Genomic DNA, 23,543 nt, shown 5'->3' with positions numbered 1-23,543 from the left:
TCCCTTACCTTTGACTACGCAGCGCTTAAAGTAAATTACTAAGAACCCACTGGACTGACATGCTGCTGAATTCCACAGTAGAAATTTATTTTTGCATCTCTATTTGGACTTTCTTCCCCCTAAGAAATTTCAGGAAACCCAGATCATGTTTGACCCCACCATAATCTGCATCCCCACTTCACAGTCAGCTCAGGTTTATATGGAATCCCACGGTGTCTACATCAGTGCTTTGGGCTGCACACACCCTTTTTAGAATATACTTTCTTTTTTCCAGAAAACACTTTTCTGATTTCACATTTTGTGCATTGTGTGCAAGGATTTTCACTCATAATTTAACCAGGCTGGCAGCCAAAACACCAGAAGCCAACCTGAATAGACATGTGACCTCTGGGGAGGTGGCTTTTTAGTGACACTAAATAAAACTCCGACTAATCCATCTGTAAGAAAAACAAAGACCCCCAAACTTACGATTCTCCAGTGCCTCTTTGGGTTAAGTCACTGGGCGGTCAGCTCTGAAAGAACCTCACTAAGTCCTACTCAAGTGTTTCAGCTGTACTCGATTTCTAAGATAGCTTAATCTTTATGACAAAAATATCTTGGGGATATTTTGGATGGAAATAAAAAGAATTATACTTTCTTAGTGTCATGTTTCCCAGCCTGGGAATTAAAATTCTTTGTGGGCTAGGGATGTAGCTTAATGGTAAAACACTTCAAGTCCCAATAGACACAAATTTTTTGTCTAACAACTCATGGTTAAATTTGTGACCCATTTAAATTTGGTACACAGAACCAAGTAATTAAAAAGCCAATTATTTAACTTGTTTTCAATACTTTGAAAGTGAGGTTATGGTTATTCAATCTGGTATACCTGTTCTATATAGAGCGCAAGAATTTCACTATACATAACTCACTTCAAAGTTCTATTATCTGGACTTTAAAGAGGTTGTTTTTGTTTTAATGTCATATCAGTGCATGTTAATATCAATTAGAATGTACATGACAAGCTACACACATTTAATGGCCCATTTGTAACTATATGTGAATTATCCTTCATTTATAAAACAAGTTCAACATTTTTATGGACATAATTAACAAATTATGCACATAAAAAACCCTTCAAATGACACAAAGTACATGTCCACTGGGAGCAAAGCCCTTAAGTCCATAAATACGCAATTTACAACCACGGAAGTATATGTATATCATTAAACTTCCACCTAAAAATGCTTCATAAAATTAAGTCTTCCGAATGAGAGCTCTTTAAACTTTTAATTACTGATTTTTAATCACTGGTACGAAAACCTTCAAAATCATTTATCACTCAAAAAGCACATTATCGGCCTATTAAAAACTGCTTACCATAATTTAAAAATAGTTTTTAATAAAGAACTAAAGGCAAAAGTGAAAAGCTTATCTTCTGCCTCCCATATCTTCCACAAATTGCCTTTGATTAGAATACAAAGATGTTTCTCTAATAGCAAAGACATTATATATTTCCTAAATCATTTACTAGCCAAAACGTTAAGTGTTAAGATTCTGGAGGGTTCATTACAAATGATTAAATGGTTAGATTTTAACACTAGATCTGAGAAACAAAATAAATGCTTCTGAAAAGCAATCTAAGAATGCTATCTATTCTAGGCCTGTAAGTACTCCTACTACTTTGAAACAATTGGCATAAAAAGTAGAAAGTTAAAAATCAGCAAATGGAAGATCAAAGTTTATTTTACTACCTGCATACAAAAACATATTGCACATCAAACAACCAAAATCAAAAAAAAGGGGGGGGAAAAAAAGGAAAAAAAGGGTAGAAAGAAAATGTGAAAGGTACTCTACTGAAGACTAGACATGTAGTTTATACAGAGTAAACCTTCTGGAAATTGATCTTTTCAGTAGTTCAGGCTATGTCTGAATGGACATGACTAATCAGCTTAGTGTTTCAACTAAAGCTATGTTTGATTTTTAAATACTGTACACTTTAATAAATAAACCAAACAAAGCCTCAATGTAGAACAGTCACTGCCAATATCACCCAGTATCCCTGCAGATGAGTTACCACGTATTTCCAGTGGTCTGCAGAATAGCCTCTACAAACAGCATTAAAAACACAGTAAACAGACCAGCTTCCAGACTAAACTAATGAGGAAATTACAATTCAGTGCAAAATATTTTAGACTGCTTCATTCTAGTTTTCCTCAGGTGAAGAAGTGGTTGCATATTATTAAAAATGTAACAAAAGCAGCTAATGCTTTCATAAAGAATATTACGTTAGGGACCCCACCCCACCCACCTCCCCCCCCATCTCTGCCATATTTTGAAAACAAAATAACATTTCCTATAGCCATCAACTTTTTTTAATGTTACATATACTATTCTCAAGGCACATCTGATGATATATTTTTAACACAGTAGGTGTCAAAGTATGTTTAACATATGATTTCTTCAGGATCCCTCCCCTTTCTGAATTCCAAATGGAGGAACTGAAAGTGCGATGTAAGACTGGCGATCCGTATTCTATCTTTGGCAAGCTTGTACAAGCACTATTGTAACTGTAATGTAAAAGAACTGTAAACTAGGAACTTCCTTCAGTTATGAAACACCATTCAGGACTGCTGCTTCTTGAGTGCTGTCTTCTTTTAAGGTCTTAGTCTTTTCTTCTCCTGGAGTACGCGGTAGCTTAGGAATTTCATCGCCAGAAGCGCTAGTTGGACCATTTATTGCCTTTTCTGAAGGACCATGCTCTTCAATCACATCTTTTGCCTGTCAAAGGGAGACAACTTTTTCAACATCTTTATAAAGAAATCTGCAGCTGAGGAGGAAAATAACTATAAACATTAGCTTTTAAATAGCATAACTCTCATATGCCATAAAGAAAGTATTTTACATTTAAAAAAAAGTACCAATGCACTTCAGTTTCAGGGTTTTAAAACTATGTATTATTTCTAGTGCCTATGAGTACCCACATCACAGAAAGCACCTGCACTGTTCAATGAAACCTGTACCTAGTATTATGACCAGTGGGAAGTTCACCATATAAATGGTGTAAAAGAGTCAATACAGCAAGCAGAACAACAATCAGCCATTGTACTCACCTTTTTGAAACTCATGTATAAATCACTGAAAACATTTAATACAAATGAAACTTAAAAGGTCTACCATCCCACTACCGACAAGAAGTACACAGCCTTCTAATTATCAATCAAGTAAATACTAAAGTGCTATCTATCTGGCCAATGTCTCAGGCTCAAGCATGCACATCTTCACTTATCAGGGGCCTGGGATAGAAACAAGTCTCTTTTTTAAATAGCATCTCTTAAGGGAAACAACTGACCATACAGCAATTAAGTAAAAAATAAATAAATCTAAACAATACGGAAATAATAAAAAACAAAACAAAAACCCTACAGGTTAAATTCTCCTTACCATTTCTTTCTTGTTTTTAGCCAAAGTTTCCCTTGGGAGGTTTCTTTGTCTGCTCTGAGACTCAGCTCTAGAAATATAATCTGCAACTGTGACTGTTAAAGATGAGAAAAAAATTACAGGTGTTGAAAAATATTTCTAAGTTCTATTATGGATAAAGAATAATTTCACTATTAAAGTAAACTAGTGGTGGGTCACCCAATTTCAAAATTTTACGCTGGGTACCCACCTCCGAACAAAAGCAAAGCTTGAAAAAAAATGTGTCTATGATTTTAGTACTGGCAATAGAAAAATCCTTTTCAGCTGGAACCTGAGGAAATCTAGACTGATGCCGTTTTTCCCAGGAATCCAGCTATCTCCTGGTTTATCTAAGGTTGTGGGACGAATGTGGTGTAGCAACCCACCACCAAGAACAAGCACTGCTAGTGCAATGCTCTGAGTGCAGGGTGTCTGCAGCAATGGGGGATGGCAGTGGTGATTCAGATCACAGTGAGGGGAGTAAGTTTGACAGCTGTGTTCTTTGGTTCTCTCTGCCCCAGGAAAAGCAGCACAATCAAGGTGTTCAAGTGTGCACTTTCTGTTTCCTTCCTCACATGTCATGCTGGACAGTATTTAAACTATCTGATGTGCTGACTTGAAGGAAGTACAGGCAAATTAAGACAATAAACCACAATCCTCAGCATGGAGTGGACACAGGGTGGGAAACACTGTAAATAGAGATGCTGTCCCATCAACTCTGCTATCTTGCTAGGTCTGTATCATGAGATAAATCAAATAAAGTAATTAATTAGGAATAGGAAGCAAACTAAACCCTATCTATCACTCTATTGTATTAGTACAATGGCCTCAGGTCTTGAAACTCAAAATTCCTAACTTTGTATTATTTTCTATCACAGACTAGGTTTACGAAAGTCCTAAATTAAAAATTAAAAAAAGTCAATTTTACATTATTTTAAGCCACTGTGTTTGTGTAGAATTGGTCCATTAGATTCATACCACATGCAACTAACAAAATAATACAGTAAAAGGCTGAATTGTATTTTACAATTCATTCATCTTAATAATGCATGTCCTAACATAAAAACTGGAGAACTTTCTACTAACTCATTACTTAATGAACCTTAAAATTTATTAAGCATCTTGAATCAAAACTTTATTAGAAAACTACAGATATTTATAAGCTGTTTTCCTTCAAAATTATAAGGAATGTTCATTATGAAGCTATTATTAAATAGCTTCTCATTTTAAAATCACTGCCAAAAAATTTACAAACATGTCTAGTACTATGCTGGGATATTAGTATACTCTAATAATTTTGTCTACTGTACAGGATGACAGCACTGTCCTGAGAATGACTGTAACCATAGGTGGGGATAACACTAATGAATATCGTTTTCATAGTGCAGACCTCAGTTGCCACCTGGAGAAATGCATCTACTTCAGCATGCTGCTGCACAAACAGGCATAGTGCTCAATTTAAATGTGTGCAAACAGTTCTTAGGCTCTCTCTCATCTATTCCTATACAGAAAAACAAACAAACAAAAAAAACCTTTGTAGTTATTAGTCCAAAGTTTAGCAAGTGGCACTTAGTTCTGTTCCTTGCCCCCAAAGAGAGCCAGTTAAGAAACTTGTTTTATAGTTCTTATGCAATGCAGCCCCTTAAAATTCAATAGAAAAAAATCTAAGCAATTTTATGGTATAAACAGGACCCTGGGCTTAAGAATCAGTTGAGACCACCAGAGTGTCATATTGTCTAAGTAGAAGAAAGACCACTCAATGGCTAATTTACATAGACATAAGAACAACTAGAAATTTTAGCCAAAGGAAAAACAACTATCAGCTGTCTCCCTGGACTACTGCTGGGAAACAAGAAACTCTGGAGAAGAAGGGGTTGAAATAAAGGAATTTGAAAAGAGAAAACACAATGGTTCCTAAGAACAGTGAAAACAAATCAGATATAGTATGCAACAGCACATCACTGTTAAAATTACCAAAACTCCAAATTATTCATTTTAGTTAATTCCATTCAAAATCATCTAACTCTTGGAAGAAATCCTGTTTCTATATTTTTGTATCTGTACATTTAACCATGATCACTGGCTTAAGTTATATTAAAAGTCATTCCAAGTTTGTGAGCCCATACTAATAGCCTGAATTTTCTATCTTGCAAAAAAAAAATAGGGACAAAACAATATTCACTGCTGTGCTACTTTCAAAGCTGAAATTTATGACCTCTTCAACTAAAATACATCTCTAACATTAAGAAGGAAAAGGAATATAAAGGGAAAACAAATTTTCTGGACACTATCATTGATAGTGTAGCGTTTTTACATTTCCTTCTATCTTTTATTAAACACAAACTCTTCATAATGGGAAAGGATGCCCTTTACTAGATTCCCACATCTCTACAGCCTCTGCAGTGCAACATTTACAATGTACATTATTTGGGGGGGGAGGGGGGCAGGGCGGTGTGGAGAACACACATTAAAGAGTATGTTTTGGAAAGAATGCAAAAATTGGTTGGTTTGAAAGGGGTTTATTTCTACTATACACAATTTCTTCATGGTGAATATACAGTGATTCTCTGTACATAGGAAATGAATTGTGTTCAAAATAATAGACATAGCAAACAAGTTTCTTTCCAGTTACCAAAACTTGTGACAACATAAAATACTGAATGAAACTAAGTAAGTACTATTTGAATGGTTAGTATGTGTCAAAGAAAAAGCACCACACTACAATAACACAACATTAACATGCATCCTCTTTTAAAGAAAAAGACACTTCTACACTTTATTTTAAAATTTTGAGTATTGTAATTCCCACCAAATGAAGAGCTCAATCTATAGTAAGCAGGCACCATGTAAAATGGCCTAGTTTTGCCAATCAACCTCAACACAATTCACACCATAGTCCCTGCAATGGCAGTTCCCATCTGAAATATGAAGACTGCCAACTGAATAAAGTAAAGGTACTGAAATTATTTCCATGTAAGAAATTAAGATCCAACATTAGTTCACTAAGACTAAATACTAAACATTTACACTGGGAAGGAAGAATGCAGTTTCTTGAGCAGCGTTATTAGTTGAATAAATTATGCAATGCAAATTCTGAATGTATACACACATGTGAACATATAACTATATTTAGAATGCAGACACATGACATTTTTTTCATGCTTGTGACCTGACACCAACAGGCCCACTCAAGTTACCTGGCTGTCTATCTTCTGCCTGACCCCTGAAACGACGCCTGCGGCTACGATTGCGTCGCTGGGGTTTTTTTTCACTATCATCTGTAATTGCAAAGTTTACCATCAACTATTCTGACAAAAAGTAAACAAAAAACAAAAAATTTCTTTCCTTATTTAAGGAAGAGAAAAACTTTTAATTAAACAGCAAAGATAAAGCATATACAATACTGACAAAGAATTATACACATTTTTACAGCATAAAGCACTGCTCTCTAGAAATTTAAGAGGGCTTTAATAACTCATAATAAAGCAAACTGCCATGTAATTGAAACAACCACCATCATTCAGGAATATAAAATATCTCTCCAACATTATCCTGGGTCTCAAAGATAATGACATTTCAGCCCCTTATTAATAAATGCTAGTTCTTAGCAGCCCCCATAAATATATACTATAATTATTAAAGGGGGAAGGACTAAACAGTTAAGTTTTGTTTGTAGACAGACCAACTGCGTATTTAGATTGATTTAATGGTATCAAAGGGCACTTTAAGGAATCCTCCCAGTTCAGATAGTCTGACAAATATGAAAATGAGTGCCCAAGATAGCAGTCATATCCCTCATTTAAAGTAAACACTAAAAAGAAAAAAAAAAAAAAACATTTGTGAATTCTATACAAAAAAAGAAAAACTTCATCCATTATCAATGCAAACACACACACACAACTCTTCCCTAAATGCTTACATACCTAGCCCATTTTCATTAACTGAGGCTGTATCAGATTCAGTCATTCCATCCATCAGTACAGCATCTTCATCAGTCCTTCGTCTACGAGACCGCCTACGACGGTTAGTACTGTGGTGAGATTCGCTGGCGTCAGTGTCTGCAGTCTGATCTGATTCTGTATTATCAAGTAAGCTGTATGGATTGCTGTCTGGATCTTTGAGCACTATATTCATGTCAGAGGCAAGAAATATTCATTTAAGAGGACATCAGTTAAGAATGCTTGATCTACTGAATGAACTACATGCACTAAACCCCCCAATAAAACATAGGTCTGAAATAAAAAAAAAAAAAAATTCTCTTAACACTAATTTATCTGGAAAGCAATAATGATTAAATAAAATTTTAATGAGAATGAAAATTTGTAAAACAAAAATTATGTTTACTTCATAAGTTTCCTAATGTTTCCTTTGAATTGTTTACAAAAAGAGTAAATCTATCTACATCTTCAGATGAGATCAAAATTACAAGGGAAGGGATATATATTAAACATGTATGGTCCTATTTTTTCCCTATTGCTGTCCCTCAATTAAATGTAAACTGTTTCCAAGGCATTTTCACAGTATTAGATATAGAAAATCAAGAGGTGATATAGAATGATATACAAGCATGTGCAAAGATCACTAATATATTTTTCATAAAGAATTAAAAAAAAAAAAACAAACTATGAGGGTTCTTGAGATCACTCCCCCCATGGACAGTGAAGGATGACTATATCAGAAATTACACTACCTACTAATTATGGCACTCATTAAGTTAATCCTAGAGTAGAAAAATAAAAACGAAGAAAAAGTGTCATGATTCTAAGAGAACCATTGTTCCTTACATTGCTGATATTTTGTGCTATTAGATTATTCCAAATAAAAGAAAATAAACCATCTGCACCCAAGACCTAAGTATGAACTGAAGCAACCAAAACAAGTCTATACAGGCATCTAAATCAGGCTGAAATTGAAAGTGGCTATAGAAAGGACAGCACTGAAACACCTAACTTGTAATCCACCTTGAAAAACAAACCATGGAGAGAAGTTAGAACAGTGTCCACATACCTATGTGCATCTACTGCTTCCAACATTCAAATTACAGAAGAAATTCATCTAATCACGATTACTCCTAAGTTTTCCTTGGAAAATTAGCAAGCTAGTGTCTTAGCAAAAAATTCTGAGCTTATCTATTAATCATAAACACTAGGTAAAATACATTTACTTTGCAATTCCACAAAATAATTGTTTAATATTACAGTATAGAGTGCATTTTAATACAAAAATTACTTTTCTGAAAAAACTAAGTTAAAATTGTCTAGGCCCAATGAAAATTGTAATCCAATTAGAGCCAAAGTCTTCCCTTCATTTCATGCTGATCTGTCCCACTTTCTGTACATTTCTGTGTATTTTTGATATGCACAGACTATGCTAAGGTTTAAGATAGAATTTTAAATGAGACATTTAATCATTATAAATATTAAATGTGATCTTCTTAAAGGACAATTAATAATGCTAACACACAATGTTTTAAAATAATCTAGTCCATGTATTCCTGGAAACCCTCTCCTTTTGCCTAGTCTACTCAGAAAGAGAACTCTGTCAACAATTACTATTCCACAATAAAAAAAAAATAATCAAATGATCACAGCCAACATATGCTTGAGCATACGAAGTCTTTAGTCATCTCTACACTTTATCTATGAACATACGGTGTGCCCACACACACCCACATGTGCAGATGCTCATAGAATCCACAAGAGGGTACCAGATCCTCCAGAGCTGGAGTTAAATAGTTGTTGTGAGTGGCCCATGGTGGGTGCTAGGAGCTTAATTCTCCACAACAGCAGGAACAGTTCTTAATTGCTGAGTCAACTCTCTAGTTCCTCTATAGACTCTATGGTTCAATTACTCAATAAAATTTTCTTAAGAACTGAGTCCACATCTGTTTCTTTCTTCAACGTGTAGCAAAAATTTTTGAGAAAACAAGGAAAGTATTACCTAATTGTCAAAGATCTCAAAAGGGGAAGGGATAAACATGACTCTCAATGCCTGACCTCTTAAGGAAACCTTCACTCTACACAACATTTACCATATTAATTGCTATACAGTCTACTGTTTTCTCTAAGACAGTAAGCAGAATCACAAACTTCCGAATATATGTGGCCCTGAAAGAAGAAATAACTTTTGTAGGAATACATTGTTTACAAAGCATGAATGCTGATGTAGTATGTAAAAGACTACCAGAACTGATGGAGGATTTGCCACCACGTGGTCCACCACGACCTCGTCCCCCAGAAACACTTCTGCCTCTTCCTCCTGGGCGTCTCCTGCTGTCTCGCTGATGTCGTGTCTCTCGATCATCTTCTCCTGCCAATGACCAGTCACTCAGCTCATCTTTACGCTCAGATTCTGTTTCGGAGGGGTTAGACAGCTCAGAATTTGTACCTTTGGGGAAAGACAATATATATAAGCCAATTAGATGCACATAAACAGAAATGCTAAAAAGTTTTCAAAGTATCTGCTAAGCATCATTTACATAAATAAGTATAAGTAACTGCTCCAAAGAGAGCAAAATTAAAAGTAAACTTTAAATTTATAAATGCAATTATCAGATTCAGCTAAGCATTAAGAGAAAATGCATGTATACATGAAAATGCAGTTAATAAAAAGGTTTCTGCCAATTTTAAAATTGCTAGCTTATATTATCAGTATGTTAGCCAATACCTAAAAATTAACATTTAGAAAAAACTAAGTTTTAATCAATAGTGTTTCCATTATTTCTGAATTGAGTATTTTTTTCTCACACATTTTAATTTCTCTCAAATCAGAACACTTTTTGTAACTGATAATCTTAAGAAAAAGTTAGGACTGTACTTGTCAGTTAATGTTTTCCTACTGCCTCAGATTAGCTTAATGATGATGTTTCTGAGAAAAATACCTGCTACCTAATAGAAGACACTGAATACTGAAATGAAATTTACATAATTCTCCTGCAGAAGCTGACTTTTAAATTCACACCAATTTAACTGAAAACAGAACCCCTCCCGTTCTCTCATTGCCATGTGGTTACTTATCTCAACATTTTCCTCTATAGATCTACAGTGAAACGGTCTGTTAAAAGGGAGAGCTTATTAAATCTTATTAGTATCCCAAATGTCTCATAATGTGCAGAAAATTCCTTTTAATGATACATTATTTTGAAGTTTAAATGGCTAGACTTCCACATATGATTTTATGAAATCAATGTATTTAAACTACACAAGCATTTAATAGTAGTAGTAAAACCCTGAAGCAGAAGTAATAAGGCGCGGGAAAAAAAGGAGTCTACCAATACAAATTACAAAGCAGAAGATGAAAAACAAAAGACGGTTAAGGGAAAAAAATCCAGTTTTTCATTCAACTGTTTGTTGGAATGAGATCTCATAGCAGAGAATAAAGTACACATTTAATGATTTGCTCAAATGACAAAAACACTTAATACTGTCACTGTTGAAGTAGATAATTATCTAAAAAATAGTGAAACAACTTTGGGCTAAAATGTAAAGGTGAATCAGTCTTAGTAAACTATTTTATCTTACCCAGGGATGAAAAAAGCAAGGAAATTACTCTTTTAAACTTAACCTAAATTCAGTATTTTAATGAGACTAATATCACACACAACATTGTTGATGGACTGGCTAATATTCATATTTCATGATCACAAAAAGTCAAGTATAAGGCTACACCATCAGATGAGAAGATTGCCCTAAAATACTTAGGTGGGCCCCATGTAAGACCTCATTCCATAAAGATAGCAGAATGAAGTCTGTTACATCACTGGCAATTTAAACCAGAGGCAGGCAGTGAGAAATGTCAAGCAAGCAGGTTCTATTAAACTTCCAAAAACAAAAAACAAAACAACACAACGCCTGTAGTCTAAGTGACGGGCAGTCTAAGTGTCATGTGCGAGGTTATCCAGTGCGACAATGGTCAGTTTTACAGTAATAAGGCTGTGCTGGTCATGCCTCTAGGTTGCTATACTTTAGTGATTACTGCGCTGAAAACAATATAGCCACTTCAACATCTCAATTTTGTCATACAAGCAGGATATAAGGAAAGAAATCACAGAAAAGCTTTTAAAAATGATCCACGACACTCACAATCACAACTTGCTTTTAGCTAAATTCCATAATCAGGCTTTTCCCTACTTCTATCTATCGCTCTTATCAAGGTGCTTCTGACCATTTTAAATGGTCATTTGATAAAAATGTACATTAAAAATGCTTTATCATAACCAAGATCTGATAAACTTCTAAGATTCAAACTAAATTTAGCACAACTTTAGAAATGGTCTGCTAGTATCCATTTCTTATAAAATGTTAATACTGCCCAGTCCTTTTGAAAAGTGCTCAAAACCAGCTGTAATTAAATTCAAATGGTCCTTTCTCTCAAGTTACTTCAAAACTACAATGTTTCTAGTTCCACAAACCTAAGTCTGCCATCTACTGAAGGATCTGTAAAGCATTTTCTGAACCAGATTTCAGAACCTTTGCCATTTTTCCATCTATTTATTATCATCTATTCCTCAGCCACCTTACAAGAGTGCCTCCCTCATCAATAAACAGAGGCATCAGACACTAATCAATCTGTTCAATGGCTTTTCACTCCTGCTATACAAAAGCCTTATCTGATTGTCAATTTATAATTTTTAAAAATACAATATACCCTGTTTCTATTTAACTACCAGTATCAAATACACCCCTAGCTTACAATTCATCATCTTTTACACACTGAACACTATATTGGAATTTTATTTGCAAACTTTAATACAGTGTTTATGAAAACAAAAATACACCAAGAAAATGAAATATTTGAAAATAAAGTTGTGGCGCTAAAGGGATACTTAGCCTTCCACCTGTACAATGAATGTAAGAAAGTACAGGTGTACTACATCATTAGATTCCTTTGTTAAATGAGAAGTGTGGATCTGAACCTGCACCGTGCAAACCTGAATTCACCTCTACTTTCTGTAAATGCTTCCTACTTGGGCCTAGGTTCACAAGTATTTTCTCAAAACAAGATGAACACAGGGAGAAGAGAAGAAAAGAACAGAAAAAGCAAATGAAGAGGGATGGGCAGGAGATCAGGTCACAGCTAATATCCAAGTCCAAATGGAGAAAGATGGAACAACTCCAAAGCTAAACAAGAATAAATGAGAATTTATGATTAGAGAATTGTTAGCTACCATAGGATCCACTGATCTGTTCCTACCCTAGGCCCCAGCTTAAAAATGAAAATATAGCTTATAAAATGTTCATGACAGAAGGTTAACTATCTTTTTAAGCCTTCATTTTGAAGAAATGTTACTAAACAGTTACATATAAGGTACTAAAACACTCAAACCATCAACATCAGCCAAGACTATTTCAAAGCTGCTGAAGGTTTATTAAATGCAACACTGATCTAGTGATCAGTCTATTATTTTTCATTTGTGCTCATCATATAGATAGCAGTAGCACACTAGGATTCTACAGGAAATGTATGAAACCACATTAGTTGGAACATAAGCCATATTCCCATTTACTCTATACATAATTATAACCTACCGTAACCATAATTAAAAATTATGCGTTAGATAACTATTTGTAAACTATACACCTTTCACTGTCACTAGTATGTCACATCAATGGGACATACACCTTAGAACTACCTTTCAGCCAAGATGTATGCAGCATCTAAACTAGAACAACTCCCCCAGACACTATACAGAAATAAATCAATGTTCTTTTTACCATAACCGGAGGTGTAATTAGGGCCCCGACGACCTCTGCCTCTTCCACTATAAGACCTAGAACCTTGTACAGAAGAGACGGTACTTTCATCAGTGGCATATCCTTTCTCTCTTTCAGGCCCTCTGGTGGAAGAAGGTCTGAAACCCATACCAATCTGTCGCAGTTGCTCATCAATCTGCAGACGTTCCATTCTTAGTTGTTCCACTTCCTACGATCAAAACAAAAAAATCTTTTACTCTGTGTGTGTGTTTGTGTGTGCGCCCAGAGCTGGAACTGTACAATTTACACAAAAGAAAACAAACTGTGATCTTTGAAATCATCTTCTCATAAAGCAGAAGTGTATTCACAAAGGCATTTGCTGGTCAACTCAAGACACACCGAAAGCTTTTGTTATAAGCAAACAGTATATACAATTCTCTTTCAAGCTGTTCTATTACAATGACTTATCTTTTATCATTATCTAATATTACCAAATACTGTTCTTTTTTGTGTGCTCGTGTGTACATTGCATGTATAAGTCTGTATATGCCAACATGTGCCTGTGGAGATCTAAATCTAACTTGAAGTAGTTGATTCTGTCCTACAATGTGAAATATATGTATGTATGTGTGTGTGTGTATGTGTGTGCATGCATGCATGCATGTATGTATGTATATATGCAAGCTTGCCTATAAAAGACTTTATGCAAGGAGCCAGCTCACTGGCCAGATACTGTCTCTTTAAACAGGGAGTTAAATATTCTATTAACAGTACTATTAGCAAGCTACTTTATATAAGATTAACAACATCTTCATTCACTACTGAGATGGACAAGCTGTCCTGATCATTTAGAAACTGAAGTCCTGCAACGTGTGAAGGTAACCAATCTAAACAGAGCTAATGGCTAGAAGACTACAGAAGATAAAAAAGCATTTGCTTACAAGGCCAGGACGGATAAAACTTAAATGGCATTATCAATTGTGCTTTTCAAAATATATGTACAACAATGAGATCAGAGAGTAGAAGGAAAATATACTACAAGTAGGTAGCAGTTTAGGACTATTACTATGAACAACAACAACAACAAAAATAAAAATGATGAAGAGGAAAAGAACAAAAAACTATGACACTTACTGGTAGCCACTCCATTTTCTGTAACCCTTGTGTACTGTGTTTAAACTGAAATTAACAAATGGGGCTGAGGGTAGATGAAACCCAGAAGCTGATGCCTGTTCTGTTTACCACGCACTTGGCTCTGTTTGCATCACCAGCAACTCACTCCTCCCTCAAAATTGATGGAACGCAGCGTATTGGGGGCAAGGTAGCTGACTCAAATAATATCAGGGTTATCAAAGAGGCCCAATTTCACCTTGTGTGCAGATGGCTAAAACTTGAAAGCAGAAACTGGCCCTAGTAGTTACTATAAATGCTGAACATGAAGAATGGTCTTTTTAGGGGGGACCTAAAGATTCTCCCCTCCCATGCAAAATTCTAAGGGCAAAGAACATTTTATTCTTAAGTTCTTAACAAATAATGGGGCAAAACTTAAAAATATTTAATTACCCCCAAACATTACCATAATAAACAAGAATATTCAACATGTGGATACCTTGACCTTGCCTGTATTAAGTATACAACATTCACACAGAAAATGCAGCAGAAAATGCACACATGAATACCAAGTGAGCTGCATCCATACCTTTAAGTAAGCGATGTGATACTCTAGAAGAACTTGCACATTTCCAATACTTTCTTTAGTGCCAACAAATACAAATGGAACCATTCCCTGTAAAAAAAACACAATGTCCTCAATTTAACACAAATATATAATTAAGATTTTTTCCAACACACAGTAATTAATATGAAATGTAGAGATTTTTTTCAATGCCTCATTTGTGCTAAAATTTAATTTCAGTTTGCAAAAAAAAAAAAAAAAAAAAAAAAAATCAGTTTGTGCTACGTTTTCTGGTTTTTAGTCAATGTTATGTTTCAAGAATACAAACCACTTTTAAAACAAAATACTCAAACTGACCATGGTCTTTCAGACTAGAAAAATGATCGTAATAGGCACAGCTTTAAAAGTATTAATAAAAAGAAAAGAGAGAAAAAAGAAAAAGAAAAAAACAAACACCAAACACATATTAGACAATTTATCCCCATAAGTGCTCAGATAAGACCTTGAGTATGGTGGCACATGCCTATAATTTTAGTTCTTGGAAGTTGAAGCAAGGGAATTGTTAGTTCAATATAAAACAGTATCTAAAGGGGGAAAAAAGCAAAAAGACCAAGTGTCATGTATTTCTGCCCATTAAAAGACATTCTCAGGCCTAGTGGGAATGGGAACTTGCCACCAAGCCCAATGGAACCTGGAACTCACCAAGTAGAACAGAAACAGCTTCTGCAGTTGTGCTTGCCTTCACAAACAATGGCAAACACACAAGTGCCGACATGTCACATGTGCACACAAAAACATATACACACATTCAAATAGAAAAAAGTAAGGATATTCTGACTGCAGAGCATTATAATTTACACAGTATAAGGATAATGAGATCACTGAAGAGCAGATACCCAGACACAAAAATAAACACTGAACAATAATCCCAAACTGATGTTTATCTGGTTAAATTTCAGAACAAGGCACCAAAGGGGGATAAAGAGACAGCTCAACTGTTAAGATCCCAGTGCCCAAATGGTGGTTTACAACCATATTTAACTCAAAATTTCAAGGGATCCGATGCCTTATTCTGATCTCCAAGGGTACCAGGTACATACATAAATGCACACAAAATAATTTTTTAAAAATTACTTTTTAAAAAGCAAACTAAAATGGCTAACTCAAGATTTTCTGCCTTATAAACACTTCAGCTTTCTACTGCCAATTTAAATTCCCTGTCAATTCCCATTTCTCCTCTCAAAATATGGTTCCAAAGTTTTTTAAACAGACTAGCTCAATACTTTTCAGTTATAAATATGAATGTATTTTCAAAGTAATTTTGTAAAAAATTCTAACACAGGTGACATATTTAGATATAGCAGGTTAAGTAGACAAAAATACCAGGGCAGTGACTAAGGATCCAGTACAGAAATCTCCACTGACTGCAATTTCAACTACCGAAGGTAACAAAACAAGAATAAAGTTCTGATGGTGTACTAAGAAAATAGCAAACAGATAGGAATGCGTGCGTGCGTGCGTGCGTGNGTGTGTGTGTGTGTGTGTGTGTGTGTGTACTTTTATACTGAACCATGTTACTTGTCTCAACCCCACAAAAAGTTTCAAAGGAAAAACTTTACACATTAGAGCAGTATATGAGGTAGGCACTCCCACATAGTATTAAGAATGAAACCAAGCAGCTTGTGTTGACAGAAAGGAACAGTCTTACATAACCAAACCCCTTACTCATCAAATATTCAACTGCAGCCCTATGTAATGTATGGGCTTAGTGTACCTCAACTAAGTAATACAAAGAAATAAAGAAGTGCTATCTGCTGTAGGCATCTTGGGACATCCAATACTTGGTTTCAAGACACTGATCTGAGTTAAATGTCTATAACTTTTCTCTATTAAAAGACTGACTTTCCAAGAGTTAGCAAATTCTCCAAACAATTCTATATTGAAAAACTGAAGGAAGTTGTGTAGTGTCGCATTCTGCTTGATAATTTTAGGGATAACCCTTGGCTCATTTTCAGGCTTTAAAACCCCACATCAGCTATACCAAGCTGACCACAAAACCCACAGATATAAACATCTTAATGTTTAAGTACTTAATAACAACTGTAAGCAAAATATCAACATGAAAAAGGACAGAGAAAGCAGTTTCAGAAAGGACAAAACAGAATAGCAACATGAAACAACGCATGCCAATCAAGGAATGTTCAATGCCTTTAGATTCTACAGAAAGCCCAAGGAGCAATCACGAATTGCTTCTGAACATCAAATTCTGCAGCTTTATACTCAAAGAGTAAAAATGATCTAAGATGAAGCTTGATAGCTCAGTGGTTATGAGCATTTTTTTCCTCACAAAGGACCTGGTTCTGCTTCCCAGCAAAGTCAAACAGCTGACAGCCATTAATAACTCCAATACCAGGGGATCCAGTACCTTATAACCTCCACAGGCAGAAGCCATGCACATGATACACATGCATGCATGCACAGTACTCAAACACAGAAAAAGAGGGAGGACCCAAAAAGAAAAAAAAAAAAAAAAGTTTTATGCAGAAACGTTTGTAGGAGTTGGTTCAAGTACTGACAGATCAACTAAGAAGCCACATAGTGCACAAAACTGAAAGATTATTTTAAGTATGTAAAATAAAAGTCCAAAGAAATAGAATTTTCAAAAACAAGAATATCCACAGTATTGGAAACTAACTGTAAAGCTTACAAAATAGGCAAATAAACTGCATTAAACACTTACATCTTCTCTAGGTAGTTTATTTTCATTGTCTCCTTCAATTCTTACTCGAACCACACCAGATTTATCCACTATTTCCTGAATAACTTTGCCATTTTTTCCAATTACTTTTCCTTTAGTAAAAGAAAACAATAAGTTAAAATTGGTTTGTTATCCATACCAACGTAGATTATGTATTACTTTCCTATCAAATGATAACCACCAAGCAAAGATGATTGTTTTTACTTTCAATATCCTCACCTAAAGACTGCTAAAGGAGCAGTCTCTGGTCTGAAATTTTCTCTGGCATATATGCCTAAAGGTTACTGACTTCAGTAGACCAATGCAATTCACAAGCAAGAGAATTCCCATGCCTCAACAGTTTTAAACATTCAAGCCATTTCTAATACTTTAAAATATAAACTCCACTCCATTTCAAATTCCTGCCCTGCCCATGAACTATAAGAGAAAGCAATTCTATGGCTATTAAGCAATTCTATGGCTATTACCCATATCACTTTTTTTCATCTCGTTCATACATATGTGTACACACATCCATGTGTGTATGTTCTTGCAAGCAAAAATATTACAAGTTTTTTAAGTAGTATATAGATTTACATAAGTGTATATAGCATGTATAACCTGTCTTGCTAAGAATGATATACTGTAAAATGATACAAAATTCATACCTTCAGACTTGACCTGTTAAAGTCTTTCAAACAGCAGTTATTAAATATATAGTACTTAAAAGAAAAACTCCAAAGGTAACATGGAGGTGCTCCTTCCCTATGATAAAGCTTAACCCAAAGACTCAACGATTAACTCAAGTATTTGGTATATTCTTGGGATATAAGTAACAGCAAAATTCCCCTATTAAGTAGCAGCAGCCTTGCAACAGCCAAATCAACATCACAGTTTTGTTTTATTTTTAAAGCCATTTACAAAACAGCTAGAATTTTGGGTGAAAGGAGATAAAATAAGTCTGTCATGTGTGCTTGAAAGAACAGTTTCTGTTACATAACGAATAGTGACAACAGTAATCCGAGTGGTAGAGCATAAACACATTCTTCTAATGGGATTTTCCAACCTCTTCTCAAACCCCTTCCCCATCAGTAAGCCTCAATGTAAAGAGCAGCAACTGAGGCGGTTAGAACAGACATCAGAGGTCACATGACTGGGTCTTCTCAGAGAAGCCCTAGCAGCAGCATGTCAAAAGCAACCTTCAAAGATTACACAATGAAGCTTAAGCAGCAGCTTCATCCTCCAACCTGCTAAAATAAGCAAATGTCTTTTCAGAAAACAAATGAGGTTGATGGGACATAAGCCCTTCCCCCAGACTCTTGTTCACTTGCTTCTTGGAACTATACCAGTGGTGAGTTAAGCATCCATCACCCTTCTGGGTCCTTGGCAGGGACCTACCTTCAAGTCTTACTTAGTCCCACCAGAGACCTTCAATATTTTAAATGATCATTTCCACAGTTTAAATTCCAGAGCATATTGACAAACTGAAGCAGACCTGTAGTATAAATTGAGCATTGAGTATAATGTTGAAGGGACAAAGTAAAGAAGTGATTAAAGGCTTCTTCTAAGAAGTGAATGGGTTTGATCCATTGTCATTCAAATCAGTGTTCAAGAAATACTGTTTTGATTTTGGACAGGTGGGAATGATCAAACACTAGAATGCCTCAAACATAGAAAGTGATCCACCCTCTCTTAACTTACCCACCAAGTGGTCCTCATTCCCTCTTACTCCTCAGGTCTCCTCTTTCATTTGGATTAAGAACATATATTTTTCAAAAGACTGCTTAACCCATCAAGTATTTTGGAGGAAAATATGGTATTACTATACTTGACAAGCAACAGAAGCACCACAGTTTCAGCACTGTGAAGTTGCTCCTGCTAAATGCATGCTTTCTTCTAAAGAGCACATAAGCAACTCAAATCACAAAAGCCAAACAAGACAGGAGAGTGGACAAAGATACATAGCATGGATTCCCCTCTTTGCATTGGTAACTAGATAAAGAACCAGAACTACAAAGATATCCGATTTCCTTATCTCTGAAATATCAGGGATTTTTATTCATTATTAATACTACAAAATCTAAAAAAAAACAAGGTTTATCTTTGTAGAATTAAGCAGTACGAATCTTGATTTCCTTTTTACAAAACCACCACCAAATCACTTTTTACTAGTGAAAAAGCCCAGTTCAGTTAAACAATGTTCTACAGAATAGCTACCAAAATCTTAGCACTTCATCTATGTGAATAACTGACTTAAAGAGCACAACAAACATTTTCAAAAGCAGCTCTTGTAGCTGGAGTATGGTTCAGTGGTAGAAGGCCTACCTAACATGGGCAAGGCCCTGGGTTCAAACCCTAATCCTGGAAGGTGGAGAAGAAAAGGAGAAAAATAGCAGGATAGTAAAATTATTATGTATGATAGGGCAGCAAGTTGTCTCAGCTCGTAAAAACACTTGCCGCACAAGTCTGGCAACCTAAAATTAATTCCCAAAACTCATACAGATGTACATAGAGAAACTGCCTCATAGTTCTCTCACCTTTACCCAGACAGAGAGCTCAGGATTGTGTGCAAATAGATTTAGAAATTCAAAAGTTCTTTTTTTCCAACAACAATCTTTTAACAAAGTTTTGCATTTTCATGTTTATTAAAATTATGTAATATTCAATTTTATTATCTTAACTCATCACATAAAGCATTATGTAGTGATCAATGGCATACCATAAACTAACAGAATTTGTATTAACTGTCAATATCACAGCTACTTAAATGAACCAAAAAGCCTTCTACATAACTGTTAGTAGCAGAATTATAAGAAACAAATTTTTCTGCTATTAACCATTTTTCCTGTGTGAACTCCCCATGTGGAAGCCAAAGGTCAACTTTGGGTATTTTTCTTTATTTGTCCTTGCCTTTTTTATTATTTGTTTGTTTCTTGACTGGGTTGAGACAGACTCTCTCTCTTAACCCAGTACCCATTTATTCCCAGGCCGACTAGCTGGCTATTATCTGGCAGGATCTGCCTCCCTACTACAACAAGGCTAAAGATGTACTTGCTACCAAAGGCTTTGTATACAAGTCCAAACAAACTGAGCTCAGGTTGGAAAACTAGCTTTTTACCCACCGAGCCACATGCCTGCAGCCCTACACAACCCCTTCAGTGTTCAAACAAGTATCTTTAAGAAGGTAAGTGTTTTAGCCGGGAGTGGTGGTGCGCGCCTTTAATCCCAGCACTCAGGAGGCAGAGGTAGGCGAATTTCTGAGTTGAGGCCAGCCTGGTCTACAGAGTGAGTTCCAGGCCAGCCAGGGCTACACAGAGAAACCCTGTCTCGAAAAACAAAAACAAAAAAAGCAAAAAAGCAAAACAAACAAACAAAAAAAGGTAAGTGTTTTATATCTTTTCCAATTTTATTTTACAGGATATGAGAAATACTATATAGATAGTGAAATTCCCTAGGGTCAATAAACAAGGAGACAAAGGAAACAAAACTGCATGACTTGCTAGCAAATTCCTCCCTATTATGTTAACACTTAATTTTACATTTACAATTTTGGAGAATCACTAAGTTCTTAACCAAAGTCTTCCTCTCTCCATCAAATAGCATAAACAAACTAACTAACCAAAGAGGCATGACACCATTCAGTACAGCACATGAAGCCCTGAGTATAGTATGACCCTCAGCCTCTCAAAGACACGAAACCAAAATCAGAGGGCACAGCAACAGCAGCTTCATTAATTAACATACCCAAAGTAAGTTCAACCACTGAAAACTCAAAACTGCCAACATATACGTCATGAACACCATTAATTATCACTGATGGCGGTAACAATGTAAGCGTCCCTCCTACATCCTTTCTCCTCCCCAAGACTTTTTACCCTTATTCTATGCTTTTGCCACAACTAATTTATTCAGGGCCTAATAAATAGAAAGAAGTTTATTACTCTATTATTAGCCCAAATTTACTTTAATTTTCACTCTAAGAAGAAGAAAACAATTATCACAGATACTGGAAGACCTTCACCATCATAATTTTGATGGACATATAAATGAAAAAAAGAAGACATTAAACAGGAAATAATAAAGGGCCCAAAGGAGAAGATTTAAGGAAACCTTTAACAACAAATCATTACAGGAATTATGGGTCTTATTAATGACACAGAACAAATACATCTTCCTTTCTAGATAGAAGACATAAAGTTACAAGTCACATAAAATCTTTCACAAAAAACAATACAGGCTAACAACTCATATTACACTAAGGTAAACAAATGATAAAACTAGCATCCAATTAAATAAATTAACTTACATTTACAATATTCATTTAACTTTTATACAAGTACCTACCAACAAGATTCCTGGGAACTTGAATAAAATCTTCCACAAATTCCAAGAAACCTCTCGCTTTTTTTACAGCCTCAGCACTCTGGATGGAGGAGAGACAAACTCCTGGTAACATTTTAAAGCAACACCAAGCCCAAAATATATAAAAAGGAAGCAAATTCTTAATTGTAATAGTATGATACAAGTTCTGCTCAGTCTACTCCAAGTTCAGGTTAGGTTGTTTGTTAGATAACTCAGTGAGAAGCGCTTGCCTGCCTTGTACAAAAGCCCAGGGCTCTCTCTTCCCAGCCCCACAAAACAGAAAAGAGTTACAGCTTTAAGCTGGACACGGTAGGTCAGTCATGCACTGAGCTCAGGAGGAAGAAGATCACCTTTCCTCATGTGAGGCGAGCTTGTTCTACATAGCAACATCCTGGTCATAAGACAAAGTTGCTTTGCTTGTCCAGAGACACATTTTTTAAAAAGACCTACTGATAAGATTATTTAATATCTTGTTCCTTAAACATAGTTTAAAAATAAATCTTCATGAACTATACGGTAAACACCATCATCATTATACAACAGGAAAAAAGTTCAGTAAATTTCTACTCTAGGCAGTACAGTTCAAAGCCTCTCCTCCTAATGATGCTACACTGGCTACTTCTGAAGAGTTCAGAAATAAACATTATGTTATGTGAATTCTTATCTCAAAACTGAAAAATAAAATTACAGAAAAAAATATGATGAAACAGACAGCTAAAATGCCAAATTAAGTGACCAAAGGCAAGAAGCAGACAACTTACCTCTCCATAGATTCTAAATGTTCCGGTGTCTTCATCTAACTCGATGGCAGTAACTCCAGGAACCTTCCTAGCTTGCTGTATGTTACTACCATGCGTTCCTATTGCCAGGCCCATTAAATCTTCTCTCACAACAAATTCTTCATGAAAAGCTGCTGCAAGTTGTTTTGTGCACTAGGGAAAAGAGAGAAATTAGGAATTTTTCTTTTGTAAAACTTTAAAAAACAAACAAAAAAACCCAACCCTGATGTTCACCATCATTCAAAATAATCAAGAAGTAGAGGGGAAAATCCAAATCAACAACTAATGCATAAACAACATGTGTGCTAGTCACACACAGCCAAAAGAGGAAAGTGGCGTAGGTGGCATGAATGAAAGTCAACAACATTCACATTACTGTCCTAAGAGGATTAAGTCAGTCAGAAAATACTAACATCACTTACAATGATGGAAACAGTTATCAGTTGTTTTTTTTTTTTTTTTTTTAAAAAAAAAAAAAAAAAAAAAAAAAAAAAAAAAACCACCAACAACGTGCTGACAGCTTCCCTAGCATAAGCAAAGTCCTGGAAGGTGCCTCAGTGCCTCAGTGCTTGGGGAAATGTTACTGGGCATGGTGGCGGGGTAATCAAGCATTACATGCCAGTCTCAAACAAACAAACCAGCAACAGTAACTATGGGGTCTATCTAAAGGGAGGGGGATATAGGAAGCTGCTGTTCAGAGAGTTTCAGTTTTTAATATGACAAGTTTTGGAGATTGACCAAGGCTAAATATGTTAACGTTAATGAGCTAGACAAAGGTAGTCGATTTTGAGTATATTGCATTTATGTTTAAAGTCAAGACAAAAGAACCTAAGTTTAACAAGGTCAGCAGACTCTCTTAC

At 35.4% G+C, this 23,543-nt stretch overlaps 1 protein-coding gene across 6 annotated transcripts in view; it reads right to left on the bottom strand.

The window, feature by feature from the left end:
* Positions 1–1,692: 1,692 nt before the first annotated feature.
* The window catches only part of Fxr1 (FMR1 autosomal homolog 1), a 50,671-nt gene continuing 28,820 nt past the window's right edge, over positions 1,693–23,543 (bottom strand). The window contains exons 8-18 of one of the 6 annotated variants that reach the window (XM_021195300.2): positions 22,666–22,836; positions 21,887–21,965; positions 17,546–17,655; positions 14,830–14,916; positions 13,302–13,359; positions 13,152–13,214; positions 9,622–9,825; positions 7,362–7,562; positions 6,636–6,716; positions 3,424–3,515; positions 1,693–2,760 (exon numbers count right to left, since the gene is read on the bottom strand). In XM_021195300.2, the coding sequence (XP_021050959.1) occupies positions 2,590–2,760; positions 3,424–3,515; positions 6,636–6,716; positions 7,362–7,562; positions 9,622–9,825; positions 13,152–13,214; positions 13,302–13,359; positions 14,830–14,916; positions 17,546–17,655; positions 21,887–21,965; positions 22,666–22,836 (1,317 nt within the window). In that variant the 3' untranslated portion in view covers positions 1,693–2,589. Of the gene's footprint in view, positions 2,761–3,423; positions 3,516–6,635; positions 6,717–7,361; positions 7,563–9,621; positions 9,826–13,151; positions 13,360–14,829; positions 14,917–17,545; positions 17,656–21,886; positions 21,966–22,665; positions 22,837–23,543 lie in introns of all 6 variants that reach the window. The other 5 variants (XM_021195299.2, XM_021195301.2, XM_029537790.1 and 2 more) reach the window with 5 other exon arrangements.

The sequence above is a fragment of the Mus pahari genome, chromosome 4 (genome assembly GCF_900095145.1).
Source record: "Mus pahari chromosome 4, PAHARI_EIJ_v1.1, whole genome shotgun sequence".
NCBI classification, from domain to species: domain Eukaryota; kingdom Metazoa; phylum Chordata; class Mammalia; order Rodentia; family Muridae; genus Mus; species Mus pahari.
The sequence above is the reverse complement of the archived record's forward strand: the minus strand, read 5'-3'. Positions and strand labels throughout refer to the sequence as shown.